We start from the raw sequence: 22,290 nt of genomic DNA, 5'->3' as shown, positions 1-22,290 counted from the left end.
CAATCTAGAATTCTCTCATGCGTCTGAAAGATCCGATAGTTGAGTTGTAGCCGCCCCAGTCACTGTATCTCTTGTATTCACCGGGTCTCATGAAGTACTGTCGGCCTCTGTAGTTGGGATGTTCATAGAAGGTCCAGTAACCGTCCATCACATGGGAGGAGTGAATGTCACGGTGACGGAAACGATCGTAGACAGAGGGACAGTCATCCATGAATTCCATCATCTGTCCCCCAAAGTCAGGCCTCTCGTAAATCTTCATTCTGTAGTTGCCACCTCGGTACTGGAATAGAAATAACACCACATGTGTAATGGACTTAACAATTAGAAAGGCAGCCTTCTGTGGAGCAGGGAATAAATGAAGAGTCGTAAATGATATTACCGAACAATTGAATTCATTATCTGTTGACTAAATTCCCATGCATCCCTCCTTCAAAGTGTTACAAAAAATGGTGAACTCTTTCGAACATTATTTTCAGGCTGGATTCCAGTTGGGCCTTACAGATTTATTTTCATATTAATGTTAATTTCTGTTCCACATTGGGAACTGATGGTCTTTCTACCTCACTGAGTAATAGAATATTGCAATTGGATAGAATGTCTATTAATAAGGCCTAACATTTTCAATCTCATTAAAAAGAGTATACTTACAATCAAACCAGCAACTCCAGGGCTTTTAGCTCTAAATAGTTGCATAATGCAAACCAACTTCTAATAATATTATTGTTTTCTCTTTACACTTTCAACCCATGTATAAGAACATAAGAACATAAGAACATAAGAAATAGGAGCAGGAGTAGGCCATCTAGCCCCTCGAGCCTGCCCCGCCATTCAATAAGATCATGGCTGATCTGACGTGGATCAGTACCACTTACCCGCCTGATCCCCATAACCCTTAATTCCCTTACCGATCAGGAATCCATCCATCCGCGCTTTAAACATATTCAGCGAGGTAGCCTCCACCACCTCAGTGGGCAGAGAATTCCAGAGATTCACCACCCTCTGGGAGAAGAAGTTCCTTCTCAACTCTGTCTTAAACCGACCCCCCTTTATTTTGAGGCTGTGTCCTCTAGTTTTAACTTCCTTACTAATTGGAAAGAATCTCTCTGCCTCCACCCTATCCAGCCCCCGCATTATCTTATAAGTCTCCATAAGATCCCCCCTCATCCTTCTAAACTCCAACGAGTACAAACCCAATCTCCTCAGCCTCTCCTCATAATCCAAACCCCTCATCTCCGGTATCAACCTGGGGGTGAACCTTCTCTGCACTCCCTCCAATGCCAATATATCCTTCCTCATATAAGGGGACCAATACTGCACACAGTATTCCAGCTGCGGCCTCACCAATGCCCTGTACAGGTGCATCAAGACATCCCTGCTTTTATATTCTATCCCCTTCGCAATAGAGGCCAACATCCCATTTGCCTTCTTGATCACCTGTTGTACCTGCAGACTGGGCTTTTGCGTCTCATGCACAAGGACCCCCAGGTCCCTTTGCACGGTAGCATGTTTTAATTTGTTTCCATTGAGATAGTAATCCCATTTGTTATTATTTCCTCCAAAGTGTATAACCTCGCATTTATCAACGTTATACTCCATTTGCCATATCCTCGCCCACTCACTCAGCCTGTCCAAATCTCTCTGCAGATCTTCTCCGTCCTCCACACGATTCACTTTTCCACTTATCGTTGTGTCGTCTGCAAACTTCGTTACCCTACACTCCGTCCCCTCCTCCAGATCATCTATATAAATGGTAAATAGTTGCGGCCCGAGTACCGTTCCCTGCGGCACGCCACTAGTTACCTTCCTCCAACCGGAAAAACACCCATTTATTCCGACTCTTTGCTTCCTGTCGGATAGCCAGTCCCCAATCCACTTTAACACACTACCCCCAACTCCGTGTGCCCTAATCTTCTTCAGCAGCCTTTTATGGGGCACCTTATCAAACGCCTTTTGGAAATCCAAAAACACCGCATCCACCGGTTCTCCTCCATCAACCGCCCTAGTCACATCTTCATAAAAATCCAACATGTTCGTCAAGCACGACTTTCCCCTCATGAATCCATGCTACGTCTGATTGATCGAACCATTTCTATCCAGATGCCCTGCTATCTCCTCTTTAATAATGGATTCCAGCATTTTCCCTACTACAGACGTTAAGCTGACCGGCCTATAGTTACCCGCCTTTTGTCTCCTTCCTTTTTTAAACAGCGGCGTAACATTAGCCGTTTTCCAATCAACCGGCACTACCCCAGAATGCAACGAGTTTTGATAAATAATCACTAACGCATCCACTATTACCTCTGACATTTCTTTCAATACCCTGGGATGCATTCCATCCGGACCCGGGGACTTATCCACCTTCAGTCCCATTAGTCTACCCAGCACTGCCTCTCTGGTAACATTAATTGTATTAAGTATTTCTCCTGCTGCCAACCCTCTATCGTTAATATTTGGCAAACTATTTGTGTCCTCCACCGTGAAGACCGACACAAAAAACTGATTTAAAGACTCAGCCATATCCTCATTTCCCACTATTAACTCCCCCCTCTCGTCCTCCAAGGGTCCAACATTCACTCTAGCCACTCTATTCCTTTTTATATATTTATAAAAACTTTTACTATCATTTTTTATATTAATTGCTAGCCTAGCTTCATAGTCTATCCTTCCTTTCTTGATCGCTTTCTTAGTCTCTCTTTGTTGTTTCTTAAATTTTTCCCAATCACTTGTTTCTCCACTATTTTTGGCCACTCTGTACGCAGCTGTTTTTATTTTAATACTCTCCTTTATTTCCTTCGTTATCCACGGCTGGTTCTCCCTTTTCTTACAATCCTTGTTTTTTGCTGTAGGTTTCATGGTTTTAATATTTAAGTATAATTAATTGTACATATAGAACATAGAACAGTACAGCACAGCACAGGCCCTTCGGCCCACGTTGTTGTGCTGAGCTTTGTCTGAAACCCAGATCAAGCTATTTCCTCCCTATCATCCCGAAGTACTCCATGTGCCTATCCAATAGCTTCTTAAATGTTCCTAAAGTTTCTGACTCCACTCTCACTGCAGGCAGTCCATTCCACACCCCAACCACTCTCTGAGTAAAAAACCTACCTCGGACATCCTTCCTATATCTCCCACCATGAACCCTATAGTTATGCCCCCTAGTTACCACTCCATTCACCCGAGGAAATAGTCTTTGAACGTTCACTCTATCTGTCCCCCTCATCATCTTATAAACCTCTATCAAGTCTCCTCTCAACCTCCTCCGCTCCAAAGAGAAAAGCCCAAGTTCCCTCAACCTTTCCTCATAAGACCTACCCTCCAAACCAGGCAGCATCCTGGTAAATCTCCTTTGCACTCTTTCCAGTGTCTCCACATCCTTCTTATAATGAGGTGACTAGAGCTGCACACAATATTCCAAATGTGGTCTCACCAAGGTCCTGTACAGTTGCAGCATAACCCCACGGCTCTTAAACTCAACCCCCCTGTTAATGAACGCCAACACACTATAGGCCTTCTTCACGGCTCTATCCACTTGAGCGGCAACCTTCAGAGATCTATGGATATGAACCCCAAGATCTCTCTGTTCCTCCACATTCTTCAGAACCCTACCTTTGACCCTATAATCCACATTTAAATTTGTCCTACCAAAATGAATCACCTCGCATTTGTCAGGGTTAAACTCCATTTGCCATTTTTCAGCCCAGCTCTGCATCCTATCTATATCTCTTTGCAGCCTACAACAGCCCTCCACCTCATCCACTACACCACCAATCTTGGTGTCATCAGCAAATTTACTGATCCACCCTTCAGCCCCCTCCTCCAAGTCATTTATAAAAATGACAAATAGCAGAGGACCAAGCACTGATCCCTGTGACACTCCGCTGGTAACCGGTTTCCAGTCCGAAAATTTTCCATCCACCACCACCACCCTCTGTCTTCTGTTAGATAGCCAGTTACCTATCCAATCGGCCAAACTTCCCTCTATCCCACACATCCTTACTTTCTTCATAAGCCGACCATGGGGGACTTTGTCAAACGCCTTACTAAAATCCATGTATATGACATCAACTGCCCGACCTTCATCTACATACTTAGTTACCTCCTCACAAAATTCTATCGAATTTGTGAGGCAAGACTTGCCCTTCACAAATCCGTGCTGACTATCCCGGATTAAGCTGCATCTTTCTAAATGGTCGTAAATCCTATCCCTGAGGACCTTTTCCATCAACTTACCGACCACCGAAGTAAGATTAACCAGCCTGTAATTACCAGGGTCATTTCTATTCCCTTTCTTAAACAGAGGAACCACATTCGCCACTCTCCAGTCCTCTGGCACCACCCCCGTGGACAGTGAGGACGCAAAGATCAATGCCAAAAGCTCTGCTATCTCATCCCTTTCCTCCCAAAGACTCCTAGGATATATTTCATCAGGCCCAGGGGACTTATCAACTTTCAGTTTATTCAAAATTGCTAGTACATCTTCCCTCCGAACATCTACTTCCTCCAGCCTATCAGCCTGTGACACCCTCTCTTCCTCAAAAACATGGCCCCTCTCCTTGGTGAACACCGAAGAAAAGTATTCATTCATCACCTCTCCTATCTCTTCTGACTCCATGCACAAATTCCCACTGCCGTTCTTGACCGGCCCCAACCTCACCCTGGTCATTCTTTTATTCCTCACATAAGAGTAAAAAGCCTTGGGGTTTTCCTTGATCCGACCCGCCAAGGACTTCTCATGCCCCCTCCTAGCTCTCCTAAGCCCCTTTTTCAGCTCATTTCTTGCTAACTTGTAACCCTCCATCGAGCCAACTGAACCTTGTTTTCTCAACCTTACATATGCTTCCTTCTTCCTCTTGACAAGACATTCCACCTCTTTTGTGAACCATGGTTCCCTCACTCGGCCATTTCCTCTCTGCCTGGCAGGGACATACCTATCAAGGACACGCAGTATTTGTTCCTTGAAAAAGTTCCACTTTTCATTAGTGCCTTTCCCTGACAATTTTTGTTCCCATCCTATGCTTCCTAATTCCCACCTGATTGCATCATAATTACCTCTCCCCCAATTGTAAACTATGCCCTGCCGCATGGCCCTATCCCTCTCCATTGCAATAACAAAAGACACTGAATTGTGGTCACTATCTCCAAAGTGCTCTCCCACAACCAAATCCAACACTTGGCCCGGTTCATTTCCCATTACCAAATCCAATGTGGCCCCACCTCTTGTCGGCTTATCCACATATTGTGTCAGGAACCCCTCCTGCACACACTGCACAAAAACTGCCCCATCCGAACTATTCGACCTATAAAGGCTCCAATCAATATTTGGAAAGTTAAAGTCCCCCATGACAACTACCCTGTGACCCCCACACGTATCCATAATCTGCTTAGCAATTTCTTGCTCCACATCTCTATTACTATTTGGGGGCCTATAGTAAACTCCTAACAACGTGACCGCTCCTTTCCTATTCCTAACCTCAGCCCATATTACCTCTGTAGGCAGATCCCCTTCAAAATGCCTTTCTGCAGCCGTTAGACTCTCCTTGATTAACAGTGCCACTCCTCCACCTCTTTTACCAGCTACCCTACACTTACTGAAACATATATACCCCGGAACTTCCAACAACCATTCCTGTCCTTGTTCTACCCATGTCTCCGTAATGGCCACAACATCGTAGTCCCAAGTGCCAATCCACGCCCCAAATTCACCTACCTTATTTTGGATGCTCTTTGCATTGAAGTAGACGCACTTCAACCCACCTTCTTGTCTGCTGGTACCCACCTTTGACCATGATACCGTTCCCAGTACCTCACTACACTCACTGACCTCCGGACTACAATTCCTTTTCCCATCCCCCTGACAAATTAGTTTAAACCCCCTCCCCCCCCCTCCCCCCCCCACCCCCGCCACCCCCCCCGAAGAGCTGTAGCAAATTTCCCTCCCAGGGTATTGGTGCCCCGCTGGTTCAGGTGCACTCCGTCCTGTTGGTACAGGTCCCACCTTCCCCAGAAAGTGTTCCAATTATCCACATAGCTGAAACCCTCCCTCCTACACCATCCCTGCATCCATGTGTTTAACTGCACTCTCTCCCTGTTCCTCAGCTCGCTATCCCGTGGCACCGGCAACGTACCAGAGATGACAACCTGTTTTGTCCTGGCTCTCAGCTTCCACCCTAGCTCCCTGAATTCCTGTTTTAAATCCCCATCCCCTCTCTTACCTATGTCTTTGGTGCCGACGTGCAGCACGACTTGTGACTGTTCCCCCTCCCCCATATACATTTGAGAAAATGATTTGTATGAGTTATCATTTTCACATTAAGCATATTTAGATGCTCCACACACAAAATATTGGTAAAACAGCTAAGGATTTCTTCAGTTCAAATCAAGAAACTCAACTGCCCAACTACTTATCATTTTTCACTCATCCATCCGGGTTACATGCAAAAGTCACCAAAGGAAACTTACGTATGGGTAGGAGCGACATGACCTGATGTTGTCATTGAATCCCATCCAGCGCTGGTAGTCAGGATAATCTCCCCTGCTCAGAACATACTGGTATCCCATGTAATTGGGTCTCTCATACATCACCCACCAGTCACTGTCCACACGGACAGAGTTACAGCGACTGAAGTAAGGGGACAGGTCGGCACAGTCAGTGCTGCACTCATAGTGCCGACCCTGGAAGTTCCTGTCCTCGTAAAAGATGATCTGTGGATAAAATGGCCGAATAATTAGTTAATAACTTGTCAAATCTGGCAAGAAGTGTTCTACTATAATATAATATCTCAGATTTATCCTTGCCTTTCCCATTTTGAGCTCAGAGTTAGCTGACTAACTGACTGAATGTTTCACCGCTGCACACAGCTTGGTATTTATACGTTGGACAGAATTGCCTCCCTGGGCTGTACTTTTGTTATTTTAATGATCGCAATAGTTTGAACTCAGCACAAAAGCAACAAAACACACCACATACACTAAAGAAAACCATTTTAACCTATGTATAATTGAATGTTTTTTGCCTCCACCTCATTTTAATTGTTGGGTCAATAAGGCAAAAGGACATTGGTATTCATTGTGTTCCTGATACTGTATTTGCACTGAAATTCCCCAACAGTTAATGCTGCACATTCAACCAGGTGTGTTTCCGATTTGTCCATGTAATGATTGCGGTAGACTCCAGAATTGGCCACAAGGCAGATGTATATATCCTGAACAAGTTATTTTTTATTCACACCATTTTATATAATTGGCTGCCAGTGTTATCCGATTTCCCATTGTGCTCCAAAGCCCATAAAGCTTTAATCACTGCATGTGTCTATTTGATTTCATAGATGATATTTGTTAACATTTTATTGTTCGTATTGAATTCATATTTGAATCAGTGTCGCTTTGTTGTGTGGGACCTTTCATTAGTTTCTAAGTTTCAGTTAAGCTGAAGGCATTTTGGAATAGTAAACAGAGAAATAGAAAGGCCAGTGGTAGCGTGATCAAAGACATTTTTAGAATGTGGTTTAAAAAATAATCATTGATGGTGAAAAGGAGATCTGGAGTGATCCTATTCAAGGAACATTGAGCAACAGAATGCTTTGTGGACACAGTGCTAAGTCAGATATTTGGTACAAGTGGACATTCCATACAGAGGGCACTGTCATCTTGCATTCATTTCCTTCATCCCCGGTCGCTGGTGAAAGTTTTTCTTTTGCTTGGAGGTTAAATGGTCGTAACGTTTTATTCTGTTGGCTTATCAGTTGCTGATAAATCAAACAAAACAAGTAGCATGAAGTTCAACTGGACAGAGTACTTACTGAACTCCGGAAATGTGGTAAGTGAGTGAATTTGGCGCAGTGGGGGAAGATGTGCTGTTCTGCTTCTTTAGAGAACCAGGATTGGTCTGATAGAGGGAGCAAGAGTCAGTGAGGCCTGAGAACTGAGGTTCAGAGGCATTGCTGGTGATTGTTGAGTTTTAAAGTGTCTGGTTTTCCTCACACTTCGGCAAGAGGTTAAACAAGGACTGGAAAAAAGTACATGTAATACACCAAATTTATAGCTAAGCGAGTTAAACAATCTGATATCACAACAGATAGTCATTGAATATACACATTAATTAATTAAATAAATATGGCGATTTGAGACATAGCAGCGTAATTTATTTGTCTGAAGAGTGGAATGCTGGAGTTTTGGGATGCCAAGATATTCTCAAGCAAACACATCTGCTGGAGATGCCTCCATCATGAATCCATTGGTCATACCTGACCAATCTGACTGAATGTTTTGAAACTGGGACTAAGATAATGGACTGGGAAATATCGATGAATTTTACCAATCTGGTTTTCCAGAAAGCGTTAAATAAAATCCCTTCAAAGAGTCCGTTAGCCGAAGTTGAAGTTCAGGCAAGGGAAGGCAAATTATTGACCTGCTTTGGCAATGACTGAATGGCAGGAGAAGAGGGAAGGGATAATGGGCAGTTCTTCAGAATGATAAGATCTACCTCATGGTATCTCTTAATTTGTTTTGAACCCTCAATTATTCACAGTATTTATTAACAGCCGAGATGATGACATAGAAAGCCACATATTCAAGTTTACCAATGACAGCAAGATAGGCATTATTGTAAGGAGTCTTGATGGAAGCATGAAAATACAAATTAATAGATTATGCAAATAGAAAAACCTGTGGCAAATGGATTTCAATATTGGCAATATAGGTGAGGGGATTTAATTTGGAGCTGAAAGTAGAGATCCATATGGTAAAAATTTAGAAATAACGGAAGTCCAAGGAGAATTGGGAACCATATTTTTGATCATTAAATTTTTATCAACAGGTAGAGAATACATTAAAATGCCAATGGAATGATGGTCTTTATATCCAGAGGGTATAAATAAAAGTGGGGAAAAGTCATGCTCCATATTAACAAAGCTTGAGTTAAACCTCACATGGACCACTGTGAATGATCTGAGCACCACATCCTAGGAGAAATGAACTGGCCCTGAAGGGATTGTATAATAATTTCATCAGAAATATTCCTGGGCTCCCGGAGATATTATACTTAGCAGGATTTTAATTCCTTCAATTGAGATGGTTAAGGGGTGATTTGATTGAATTTTTCAAGATATTCAGAAAAGGTGGGACAAATAGATGGAACATATTGTATTGAGAGAGTTTCAGACATGGACAAAAAATGAGTCAGACAGGGTGACTGAAGATTGGGAATCTCTTCCACAAACAGCAATTGCAGTTAGATTATTGTAAATGTTAATTCTGAGATTGATAGATTCTTGTTAACGAAAGGTATTGAGAGATAATGGGTGAAGGCAATTGGGTGCAGAGCAGCCACGTGGGACTGGCCAGAGGGGCGAAACAGCCTCCTCCTTTTATTCTGCTTCTCTGTGTCACTCTGATCTTGAAGGTTACTATGGAAGTACTTTCCATCACCTTATCAGGCATTGAATTCCATAACAAAATAAAATTCAAATATTAATGCCTCAGACGGAGGGAGACTCGGACAAGCCACCAAAACAACGGTGGTTTATTAATTCAGTTCCATTAAATGTCTAGAGGCGATCATTTTTCCCTCAATTGGTCAGCTTCATGCATTTATAAACTACATATGTGTTTGCAATTCAACGGGTGTTACAAAGTGAGTATTTGCAACTTTGAGACTTTCTCAATTGCACCAGTATCATTCAGTATCTTTCTATCGGCAATGACACTATTTATGTTCAGATCATGACCTACTCCTGCTCCTAAGTCCTCCATTCCTATGTTCCTGTCAGGCAGCTCCTGCAAACCATGAACATTCCAGCCAGTGTGATTTGTCTTCAGTTCCATGTGCAATATAACCCAAGATGTACTTGCATTACACAGCACTGCCATTCACCAATACACCCAGATCCTTTCCTCTGCTACATTATGTTAATTTAAAGTTCCAATGTTTATTACACTTCCCGAATCTCATGACATTGTAGGTGACCAACTTGTTCTTCATTATTTGCAATTACAACTTGATTCAATTTGAAATTTCAGCCAGTTGTGTTTCTATTTTCTCTTCCAATTAACTGGTATACAATATAATTTAATGGTACCGGTTCTAACACCTGGGGAATGGTGGTCCTCAATCATTGGTACAGCTACATTTTCAATCTCTCTCTCTCTCTCTCGCACACACATAGGCATTAATCTCTGCTTCATTTCATGCAGTCATTGAACTGCCCACTGTGGTGAACCATTGTTGGTTCCCACCAGGTAGTGCTGAGCCATGGTCTGGCCAGTACTATGAGTCTGTAGATATCTTACTGTTGGGGTTAGGGTTGGGCTGTTCTACCTGTTAATATAGTCCTATGGTACACCCCAGTTGGCTCCGCCTCCTGGGAGAGGTATAAAGGTCACTGCTCTGCCTGGTGACCCTTTAGTCTGGGATCATATACTGTATATAGTAGCTCTGTTATTGTTGGCAATAAAAGCCTTTATTTCCCGAGTACATCCAGCCTCTCGTGTGTTATATCGCGCATCACCCACCACCAAAGATTTTGATACCATATTGGTGCCAGTTGGTGCTCGAGCACCATGAATGGTTCTCAAACCTCACTCATTCCATGAAGCATGGCAAAGTTTTTCTCTTCCTGTGCTTGTACAGTTCTCTCTTGAAACCTTTAACACGCTGTCCAGTAATGCAAAACAGATCAATATTTACGATGCTTTTCATCATGTTGGTTTCCTTTTACCAATCACCTTAAATGGTTGTCCTCTGTTTCTCAACCCATCCACCAAAGGAAACAGCACCTTTCTATTTAATTTGTCCAGACTCCTCAGAACTTTAAACACATCCATCAAATCATCTCTGAACCTTCTCTTCTGTCAGGAGAACAATCCCAGCTTCTCTAATCTATCCACCCAACTGAAGGCCCTCATGCCTGAAACAACTCTCCTGAATCTTTTCTGCACCATTGTTACAACTTTTACCTTCATCCTAAATTCGCTATGCAGAATTGGAAATAAGAATTCAGTTCAGACCCAAACAGTGCTTTATAACAATTCATCAAAAAGTTCTTGCCTTTATTTTCCATTCCTCTTTTTCGAAATCTAATGATCGCGTCTGCCTTTTTAACCACTTGCTCAATTCAGTGATGTGTGTGTATATGGCTCCAGCTCTGTGAGTTTGTGTAACATTTCAGAATTGTGCTTCCTTTTATATTGCCACTATTCACTCTTCCCAACAAAATGAATCAACTCAGAGTTCTCTGCATTGAAAGTCTTGGCCATGCGTTCACCCATTCCACCAGCCTCTCTATATGTTCTTAAAGTCTATCTGTATCTTCCTCACAGTTTAAAATACCTCCACGTTTTTTGTCAGCAGCGTCTTTTGAAATTGTGCCCTGTAAAACAAAGTATAGTTTCTTGCTAGAAGTTATGATTCCCATGCAGGACACCCACTGTATAGCTTCAGGTTGTCTGTAATCATTCACAATTACTCCGTGTTTCCTGTCACTGAGCCAACTTTGTGAGTTTGTGGCTGCTTTCCCTCATATTTCATTAGCTTCAATTTTGCCGACATGCCGAATATGTGGCAGTTTATCAATTGTCCTTTAGAAATCCACATTAACCACATGACCCTCATCTATCCAATCCGCTATTTTATCATAAACGCCCAAACAAAATAAATAAACATGAAATGAAAAGAGAAAATGCTGGAAAATCTCATCAGGTCTGGCAGGGAAGAAGATAACTGACGTTTTGAGTCCATGTGACCCTTTGTCAAAAGCTTTTGCCAAAGATAAACATGATTTGACTTTAACATGTCCGTGCTGAGTTTTCTTACTCTACACTCGGCAAAATAACTGTAAATGTGATCCCAGGCAATATTAGCAAAGGTTCTCCCACACCACAAGGTGACAAGACCGTAGCTGCTGGATTTACACTATTTTTCTGTAAAAACAATTTCAATGTTCCAGTTCTCTGGCACCATTCCCATATTGATGGAGAGTTGGAAGACTCGGATGAACCTCTCAATTTCACTGAGTCAATATATTAAATTATTAACGATATGGACAAGGTTTATTCCGAAATCTGCATTTTGCCGATGAGATATATTCATGAGCTGAGATTACAGGTGTAAAATGGCGAAGATGAGAATTCAGTTCCAGGAAATTTCTAATGATCTCCACAGCAATCCACAAATAAACGAAAACCTTGACTGTGAATGACAGGAGGTTTTATTATTTTCAATAATATTTCAGCAAAGAGGAATCACATTTATCAAGAACAATCTAGAATTCTCTCATGCGTCTGAAAGATCCGATAGTTGGGTTGTCGCCGCCCCAGTCACTGTATCTCTTGTATTCACCGGGTCTCATGAAGTACTGTCGGCCTCTGTAGTTGGGATGTTCATAGAAGGTCCAGTAACCGTCCATCACATGGGAGGAGTGAATGTCACGGTGACGGAAACGATTGTAGACAGAGGGACAGTCATCCATGAATTCCATCATCTGTCCCCCAAAGTCAGGCCTTTCGTAAATCTTCATTCTGTAGTTTGCACCTCGGTACTGGAATAGAAATAACACCACATGTGTAATGGACTTAACAATTAGAAAGGCAGCCTTCTGTGGAGCAGGGAGGATATGAAGAGTTGCAAATGATATTACTGAACAATTGAATTCATTATCTGTTGACTAAATTCCCATGCATCCCTCCTTCAAAGTGTTACAAAAAATGGTGAACTCTTTCGAACATTATTTTCAGGCTGGATTCCAGTTGGGCCTTACAGATTTATTTTCATATTAATGTTAATTTCTGTTCCACATTGGGAACTGATGGTCTTTCTACCTCACTGAGTAATAGAATATTGCAATTGGATAGAATGTCTATTAGAACATAGAACAGTACAGCACAGAACAGGCCCTTCGGCCCACGATGTTGTGCCGAGCTTTATCTGAAACCAAGATCAAGCTATCCCACTCCCTATCATCCTGGTGTGCTCCATGTGCCTATCCAATAACCGCTTAAATGTTTCTAAAGTGTCTGACTCCACTATCACTGCAGGCAGTCCATTCCACACCCCAACCACTCTCTGCGTAAAGAACCTACCTCTGATATCCGTCCTGTATCTCCCACCACGAACCCTATAGTTATGCCCCCTTGTAATAGCTCCATCCACCCGAGGAAATAGTCTTTGAACGTTCACTCTATCTATCCCCTTCATCATTTTATACACCTCTATTAAGTCTCCCCCCTGCCTCCTCCGCTCCAGAGAGAACAGCCCTAGCTCCCTCAACCTTTCCTCATATGACCTACCCTCCAAACCAGGCAGCATCCTGGTAAATCTCCTCTGCACTCTTTCCAGCGCTTCCACATCCTTCTTGTAGTGAGGTGACCAGAACTGCACACAATATTCCAAATGTGGTCTCACCAAGGTCCTGTACAGTTGCAGCATAACCCCACGGCTCTTAAACTCCAACCCCCTGTTCATAAAAGCTAACACACTATAGGCCTTCTTCACAGCTCTATCCACTTGACTGGCAACCTTTAGAGATCTGTGGATATGGACCCCAAGATCTCTCTGTTCCTCCACAGTCTTCAGAACCCTACCTTTGACCCTGTAATCCACATTTAAATTTGTCCTACCAAAATGAATCACCTCACATTTATCAGGGTTAAACTCCATTTGCCATTTTTCAGCCCAGCTTTGCATCCTATCTATGTCTCTTTGCAGCCTACAACAGCCCTCCACCTCATCCACTACTCCACCAATCTTGGTGTCATCAGCAAATTTACTGATCCACCCTTCAGCCCCCTCCTCTAAGTCATTAATAAAAATCACAAAGAGCAGAGGACCCTGCGGCACACCGCTAGCAACCTGCCTCCAATCCGAAAATTTTCCATCGACCACCACCCTCTGTCTTCGGTCAGACAGCCAGTTACCTATCCAATCGGCCAACTTTCCCTCTATCCCACACCTCCTCACTTTCATCATAAGCCGACCATGGGGGACTTTGTCAAACGCCTTACTAAAATCCATGTATATGACATCAACTGCCCGACCTTCATCTACATACTTAGTTACCTCCTCAAAAAATTCTATCGAATTTGTGAGGCAAGACTTGCCCTTCACAAATCCGTGCTGACTATCCCGGATTAAGCTGCATCTTTCTAAATGGTCGTAAATCCTATCCCTGAGGACCTTTTCCATCAACTTACCGACCACCGAAGTAAGACTAACCGGCCTGTAATTACCAGGGTCATTTCTATTCCCTTTCTTAAACAGAGGAACCACATTCGCCACTCTCCAGTCCTCTGGCACCACCCCCGTGGACAGTGAGGACGCAAAGATCAATGCCAAAAGCTCTGCTATCTCATCCCTTTCCTCCCAAAGACTCCTAGGATATACTTCATCAGGCCCAGGGGACTTATCAACTTTCAGTTTATTCAAAATTGCTCGTACATCTTCCCTCCGAACATCTACTTCCTCCAGCCTATCAGCCTGTGACACCCTCTCTTCCTCAAAAACATGGCCCCTCTCCTTGGTGAACACCGAAGAAAAGTATTCATTCATCACCTCTCCTATCTCTTCTGACTCCATGCACAAATTCCCACTGCCGTCCTTGACCGGCCCCAACCTCACCCTGGTCATTCTTTTATTCATAGAATCATAGAATCATAGAAACCCTACAGCACAGAAAGAGGCCAATCGGCCCATCGAGTCTGCACCGACCACAATCCCACCCAGGCCCTACCCCCACACCCCTACATATTTTACCCACTATTCCCTATAACCTATGCATCTCAGGACACTAAGGGGCAATTTTTAGCATGGCCAATCAACCTAACCCGCACATCTTTGGACTGTGGGAGGAAACCGGAGCACCCAGAGGAAACCCACGCAGACACGAGGAGAATGTGCAAACTCCACACAGATAGTGACCCGAGCCGGGAATCGAACCCAGGCCCCTGGAGCTGTGAAGCAGCAGTGCTAACCACTGTGCTACCGTGCCGCCCCTCACATATTATTCCTCACATAAGAGTAAAAAGCCTTGGGGTTTTCCTTGATCCGACCCGCCAAGGACTTCTCATGCCCCCTCCTAGCTCTCCTAAGCCCCTTTTTCAGCTCATTTCTTGCTAACTTGTAACCCTCCATCGAGCCAACTGAACCTTGTCTTCTCAACCTTCCATATGCTTCCTTCTTCCTCTTGACAAGACATTCCACCTCTTTTGTGAACCATGGTTCCCTCACTCGGCCATTTCCTCTCTGCCTGGCAGGGACATACCTATCAAGGACACGTAGTATTTGTTCCTTGAAAAAGTTCCACTTTTCATTAGTGCCTTTCCCTGACAATTTTTGTTCCCATCCTATGCTTCCTAATTCCCACCTGATTGCATCATAATTACCTCTCCCCCAATTGTAAACTATGCCCTGCCGCATGGCCCTCTCCCTCTCCCTCTCCATTGCAAAAGCAAAAGACACTGAATTGTGGTCACTATCTCCAAAGTGCTCTCCCACAACCAAATCCAACACTTGGCCCGGCTCATTTCCCATTACCAAATCCAATGTGGCCCCACCTCTTGTCGGCTTATCCACATATTGTGTCAGGAACCCCTCCTGCACACACTGCACAAAAACTGCCCCATCCGAGCTATTCGACCTATAAAGGCTCCAATAAATATTTGGAAAGTTAAAGTCCCCCATGACAACTACCCTGTGACCCCCACACCTATCCATAATCTGCTTAGCAATTTCTTGCTCCACATCTCTATTACTATTTGGGGGCCTATAGTAAACTCCTAACAACGTGACCGCTCCTTTCCTATTCCTAACCTCAGCCCATATTACCTCTGTAGGCAGATCCCCTTCAAAATGCCTTTCTGCAGCCGTTACACTCTCCTTGATTAACAGTGCCACTCCTCCACCTCTTTTACCAGCTACCCTACACTTACTGAAACATCTATACCCCGGAATTTCCAACAACCATTCCTGTCCTTGTTCTATCCATGTCTCCGTAATGGCCACAACATCGTAGTCCCAAGTGCCAATCCACACCCCAAATTCACCTACCTTATTTCGGATGCTCCTTGCATTGAAGTAGACACACTTCAACCCACCTTCTTGTCTGCTGGTACCCACCTTTGACCATGATACCCTTCCCAGTACCTCACTACACTCACTGACCTCCGGACTACAACTCCTTTTCCCATCCCCCTGACAAATTAGTTTAAACCCCCCCGAAGAGCTGTAGCAAATTTCCCTCCCAGGGTATTGGTGCCCCGCTGGTTCAGGTGCACCTCATCCTGTTGGTACAGGTCCCACCTTCCCCAGAAAGTGTTCCAATTATCCACATAACTGAAACCCTCCCTCCTACACCATCCCTGCATCCATGTGTTTAACTGCACTCTCTCCCTGTTCCTCAACTCGCTATCCCGTGGCACCGGCAACGTACCAGAGATGACAACCTGTTTTGTCCTGGCTCTCAGCTTCCACCCTAGCTCCCTGAATTCCTGTTTTAAATCCCCGTCCCCTCTCTTACCTATGTCTTTGGTGCCGACGTGCACCACGACTTGTGACTGTTCCCCCTCCCCCATATACATTTGAGAAAATGATTTGTATGAGTTATCATTTTCACATTAAGCATATTTAGATGCTCCACACACAAAATATTGGTAAAACAGCTAAGGATTTCTTCAGTTCAAATCAAGAAACTCAACTGCCCAACTACTTATCATTTTTCACTCATCCATCCGGGTTACATGCAAAAGTCACCAAAGGAAACTTACGTCTGGGTAGGAGCGACATGACCTGATGTTGTCATTGAATCCCATCCAGCGCTGGTAGTCAGGATAATCTCCCCTGCTCAGAACATACTGGTATCCCATGTAATTGGGTCTCTCATACATCACCCACCAGTCACTGTCCACACGGACAGAGTTACAGCGACTGAAGTAAGGGGACAGGTCAGCACAGTCAGTGCTGCACTCATAGTGCCGACCCTGGAAGTTCCTGTCCTCGTAAAAGATGATCTGTGGATAAAATGGCCGAATAATTAGTTAATAACTTGTCAAATCTGGCAAGAAGTGTTCTACTATAATATAATATCTCAGATTTATCCTTGCCTTTCCCATTTTGAGCTCAGAGTTAGCTGACTAACTGACTGAATGTTTCACCGCTGCACACAGCTTGGTATTTATACGTTGGACAGAATTGCCTCCCTGGGCTGTACTTTTGTTATTTTAATGATCGCAATAGTTTGAACTCAGCACAAAAGCAACAAAACACATCACATACACTAAAGAAAACCATTTTAACCTATGTATAATTGAATGTTTTTTGCCTTCACCTCATTTTAATTGTTGGGTCAATAAGGCAAAAGGACATTGGTATTCATTGTGTTCCTGATACTGTATTTACACTGAAATTCCCCAACAGTTAATGCTGCACATTCAATCAGGTGTGTTTCCGATTTGTCCATGTAATGATTGCGGTAGACTCCAGAATTGGCCACAAGGCAGATGTATATATCCTGAACAAGTTATTTTTTATTCACACCATTTTATATAATTGGCTGCCAGTGTTATCTGATTTCCCATTGTGCTCCAAAGCCCATAAAGCTTTAATCACTGCATGTGTCTATTTGATTTCATAGATGATATTTGTTAACATTTTATTGTTCGTATTGAATTCATATTTGAATCAGTGTCGCTTTGTTGTGTGGGACCTTTCATTAGTTTCTAAGTTTCAGTTAAGCTGAAGGCATTTTGGAATAGTAAACAGAGAAATAGAAAGGCCAGTGGTAGCGTGATCAAAGACATTTTTAGAATGTGGTTTAAAAAATAATCATTGATGGTGAAAAGGAGATCTGGAGTGATCCTATTCAAGGAACATTGAGCAACAGAATGCTTTGTGGACACAGTGCTAAGTCAGATATTTGGTACAAGTGGACATTCCATACAGAGGGCACTGTCATCTTGCATTCATTTCCTTCATCCCCGGTCGCTGGTGAAAGTTTTTCTTTTGCTTGGAGGTTAAATGGTCGTAACGTTTTATTCTGTTGGCTTATCAGTTGCTGATAAATCAAACAAAACAAGTAGCATGAAGTTCAACTGGACAGAGTACTTACTGAACTCCGGAAATGTGGTAAGTGAGTGAATTTGGCGCAGTGGGGGAAGATGTGCTGTTCCGCTTCTTTAGAGAACCAGGATTGGTCTGATAGAGGGAGCAAGAGTCAGTGAGGCCTGAGAACTGAGGTTCAGAGGCATTGCTGGTGATTGTTGAGTTTTAAAGTGTCTGGTTTTCCTCACACTTCGGCAAGAGGTTAAACAAGGACTGGAAAAAAGTACATGTAATACACCAAATTTATAGCTAAGCGAGTTAAACAATCTGATATCACAACAGATAGTCATTGAATATACACATTAATTAATTAAATAAATATGGCGATTTGAGACATAGCAGCGTAATTTATTTGTCTGAAGAGTGGAATGCTGGAGTTTTGGGATGCCAAGATATTCTCAAGCAAACACATCTGCTGGAGATGCCTCCATCATGAATCCATTGGTCATACCTGACCAATCTGACTGAATGTTTTGAAACTGGGACTAAGATAATGGACTGGGAAATATCGATGAATTTTACCAATCTGGTTTTCCAGAAAGCGTTAAATAAAATCCCTTCAAAGAGTCCGTTCGCCGAAGTTGAAGTTCAGGCAAGGGAAGGCAAATTATTGACCTGCTTTGGCAATGACTGAATGGCAGGAGAAGAGGGAAGGGATAATGGGCAGTTCTTCAGAATGATAAGATCTACCTCATGGTATCTCTTAATTTGTTTTGAACCCTCAATTATTCACAGTATTTATTAACAGCCGAGATGATGACATAGAAAGCCACATATTCAAGTTTACCAATGACAGCAAGATAGGCATTATTGTAAGGAGTCTTGATGGAAGCATGAAAATACAAGTTAATAGATTATGCAAATAGAAAAACCTGTGGCAAATGGATTTCAATATTGGCAATATAGGTGAGGGGATTTAATTTGGACCTGAAAGTAGAGATCCATATGGTAAAAATTTAGAAATAACGGAAGTCCAAGGAGAATTGGGAACCATATTTTTGATCATTAAATTTTTATCAACAGGTAGAGAATACATTAAAATGCCAATGGAATGATGGTCTTTATATCCAGAGGGTATAAATAAAAGTGGGGAAAAGTCATGCTCCATATTAACAAAGCTTGAGTTAAACCTCACATGGACCACTGTGAATGATCTGAGCACCACATCCTAGGAGAAATGAACTGGCCCTGAAGGGATTGTATAATAATTTCATCAGAAATATTCCTGGGCTCCCGGAGATATTATACTTAGCAGGATTTTAATTCCTTCAATTGAGATGGTTAAGGGGTGATTTGATTGAATTTTTCAAGATATTCAGAAAAGGTGGGACAAATAGATGGAACATATTGTATTGAGAGAGTTTCAGACATGGACAAAAAATGAGTCAGACAGGGTGACTGAAGATTGGGAATCTCTTCCACAAACAGCAATTGCAGTTAGATTATTGTAAATGTTAATTCTGAGATTGATAGATTCTTGTTAACGAAAGGTATTGAGAGATAATGGGTGAAGGCAATTGGGTGCAGAGCAGCCACGTGGGACTGGCCAGAGGGGCGAAACAGCCTCCTCCTTTTATTCTGCTTCTCTGTGTCACTCTGATCTTGAAGGTTACTATGGAAGTACTTTCCATCACCTTATCAGGCATTGAATTCCATAACAAAATAAAATTCAGATATTAATGCCTCAGACGGAGAGAGACTCGGACAAGCCACCAAAACAATGGTGGTTTATTAATTCAGTGCCATTAAATGTCTAGAGGCGATCATTTTTCCCTCAATTGGTCAGCTTCATGCATTTATAAACTACATATGTGTTTGCAATTCAACGGGTGTTACAAAGTGAGTATTTGCAACTTTGAGACTTTCTCAATTGCACCAGTATCATTCAGTATCTTTCTATCGGCAATGACACTATTTATGTTCAGATCATGACCTACTCCTGCTCCTATGACCTCCATTCCTATGTTCCTGTCAGGCAGCTCCTGCAAACCATGAACATTCCAGCCAGTGTGATTTGTCTTCAGTTCCATGTGCAATATAACCCAAGATGTACTTGCATGACACAGCACTGCCATTCACCAATACACCCAGATCCTTTCCTCTGCTACATTATGTTAATTTAAAGTTCCAATGTTTATTACACTTCCCGAATCTCATGACATTGTAGGTGACCAACTTGTTCTTCATTATTTGCAATTACAACTTGATTCAATTTGAAATTTCAGCCAGTTGTGTTTCTATTTTCTCTTCCAATTAACTGGTATACAATATAATTTAATGGTACCAGTTCTAACACCTGGGGAATGGTGGTCCTCAATCATTGGTACAGCTACATTTTCAATCTCTCTCTCTCTCTCTCTCGTACACACATAGGCATTAATCTCTGCTTCATTTCATGCAGTCATTGAACTGCCCACTGTGGTGAACCATTGTTGGTTCCCACCAGGTAGTGCTGAGCCATGGTCTGGCCAGTACTATGAGTCTGTAGATATCTTACTGTTGGGGTTAGGGTTGGGCTGTTCTACCTGTTAATATAGTCCTATGGTACACCCCAGTTGGCTCCGCCTCCTGGGAGAGGTATAAAGGTCACTGCTCTGCCTGGTGACCCTTTAGTCTGGGATCATATACTGTATATAGTAGCTCTGTTATTGTTGGCAATAAAAGCCTTTATTTCCCGAGTACATCCAGCCTCTCGTGTGTTATATCGCGCATCACCCACCACCAAAGATTTTGATACCATATTGGTGCCAGTTGGTGCTCGAGCACCATGAATGGTTCTCAAACCTCACTCATTCCATGAAGCATGGCAAAGTTTTTCTCTTCCTGTGCTTGTACAGTTCTCTCTTGAAACCTTTAACACGCTGTCCAGTAATGCAAAACAGATCAATATTTACGATGCTTTTCATCATGTTGGTTTCCTTTTACCAATCACCTTAAATGGTTGTCCTCTGTTTCTCAACCCATCCACCAAAGGAAACAGCACCTTTCTATTTAATTTGTCCAGACTCCTCAGAACTTTAAACACACCCATCAAATCATCTCTGAACCTTCTCTTCTGTCAGGAGAACAATCCCAGCTTCTCTAATCTATCCACCCAACTGAAGGCCCTCATGCCTGAAACAACTCTCCTGAATCTTTTCTGCACCATTGTTACAACTTTTACCTTCATCCTAAATTCGCTATGTAGAATTGGAAATAAGAATTCAGTTCAGACCCAAACAGTGCTTTATAACAATTCATCAAAAAGTTCTTGCCTTTATTTTCCATTCCTCTTTTTCGAAATCTAATGATCGCGTCTGCCTTTTTAACCACTTGCTCAATTCAGTGATGTGTGTGTATATGGCTCCAGCTCTGTGAGTTTGTGTAACATTTCAGAATTGTGCTTCCTTTTATATTGCCACTATTCACTCTTCCCAACAAAATGAATCAACTCAGAGTTCTCTGCATTGAATGTCTTGGCCATGTGTTCACCCATTCCACCAGCCTCTCTCTATGTTCTTAAAGTCTATCTGTATCTTCCTCACAGTTTAAAATACCTCCACGTTTTTTGTCAGCAGCGTCTTTTGAAATTGTGCCCTGTAAAACAAAGTATAGTTTCTTGCTAGAAGTTATGATTCCCATGCAGGACACCCACTGTATAGCTTCAGGTTGTCTGTAATCATTCACAATTACTCCGTGTTTCCTGTCACTGAGCCAACTTTGTGAGTTTGTGGCTGCTTTCCCTCATATTTCATTAGCTTCAATTTTGCCGACATGCCGAATATGTGGCAGTTTATCAATTGTCCTTTAGAAATCCACATTAACCACATGACCCTCATCTATCCAATCCGCTATTTTATCATAAATGCCCAAACAAAATAAATAAACATGAAATGAAAAGAGAAAATGCTGGAAAATCTCATCAGGTCTGGCAGGGAAGAAGATAACTGACGTTTTGAGTCCATGTGACCCTTTGTCAAAAGCTTTTGCCAAAGATAAACATGATTTGACTTTAACATGTCCGTGCTGAGTTTTCTTACTCTACACTCGGCAAAATAACTGTAAATGTGATCCCAGGCAATATTAGCAAAGGTTCTCCCACACCACAAGGTGACAAGACCGTAGCTGCTGGATTTACATTATTTTTCTGTAAAAACAATTTCAATGTTCCAGTTCTCTGGCACCATTCCCATATTGATGGAGAGTTGGAAGACTCGGATGAACCT

General features: G+C 42.6%; 2 protein-coding genes across 2 annotated transcripts; both read right to left on the bottom strand.

The window, feature by feature from the left end:
* Nucleotides 1-4: 4 nt before the first annotated feature.
* Nucleotides 5-11,545, bottom strand: LOC144503979 (gamma-crystallin S-1-like). The gene is made up of 4 exons (XM_078229130.1): nt 11,489-11,545; nt 7,632-7,745; nt 6,460-6,702; nt 5-280 (listed from the first exon to the last, which is right to left on the bottom strand). The coding sequence occupies exons 1-4, from the start codon at nt 11,543-11,545 to the stop codon at nt 5-7; spliced, it is 690 nt and encodes a 229-aa protein (XP_078085256.1).
* Nucleotides 11,546-12,257: 712 nt separating this feature from the next.
* Nucleotides 12,258-21,840, bottom strand: LOC144503978 (gamma-crystallin S-1-like). Its single transcript, XM_078229129.1, has 4 exons — nt 21,784-21,840; nt 17,925-18,038; nt 16,753-16,995; nt 12,258-12,533 (listed from the first exon to the last, which is right to left on the bottom strand). Exons 1-4 carry the CDS (start codon nt 21,838-21,840, stop codon nt 12,258-12,260), a joined length of 690 nt encoding a protein of 229 aa, XP_078085255.1.
* Between the last annotated feature and the right edge of the window lie 450 nt (nt 21,841-22,290).

Source organism: Mustelus asterias, chromosome 14 (genome assembly GCF_964213995.1).
Source record: "Mustelus asterias chromosome 14, sMusAst1.hap1.1, whole genome shotgun sequence".
NCBI classification, from domain to species: Eukaryota; Metazoa; Chordata; class Chondrichthyes; order Carcharhiniformes; family Triakidae; genus Mustelus; species Mustelus asterias.
The sequence above is the reverse complement of the archived record's forward strand: the minus strand, read 5'-3'. Positions and strand labels throughout refer to the sequence as shown.

Bases quoted from the DNA above. Each gene is read 5' to 3' on its own strand.
- LOC144503979 (XM_078229130.1), bottom strand. From the start codon at position 11,545: ATGTCGGCAAAATTGAAGCTAATGAAATATGAGGGAAAGCAGCCACAA. The intron at 7,746-11,488 runs GTTGGCTCAGTG...TTGATTTATCAG, and splicing joins AGCAGCCACAAACTCACAAA to CAACTGATAAGCCAACAGAA. The intron at 281-6,459 runs GTAAGTTTCCTT...TTTCTATTCCAG, and splicing joins CATGTCGCTCCTACCCATAC to TACCGAGGTGGCAACTACAG.
- LOC144503978 (XM_078229129.1), bottom strand. From the start codon at position 21,840: ATGTCGGCAAAATTGAAGCTAATGAAATATGAGGGAAAGCAGCCACAA. The intron at 18,039-21,783 runs GTTGGCTCAGTG...TTGATTTATCAG, and splicing joins AGCAGCCACAAACTCACAAA to CAACTGATAAGCCAACAGAA. The intron at 16,996-17,924 runs GTATGGAATGTC...TTTTATCCACAG, and splicing joins GCAAGATGACAGTGCCCTCT to ATCATCTTTTACGAGGACAG.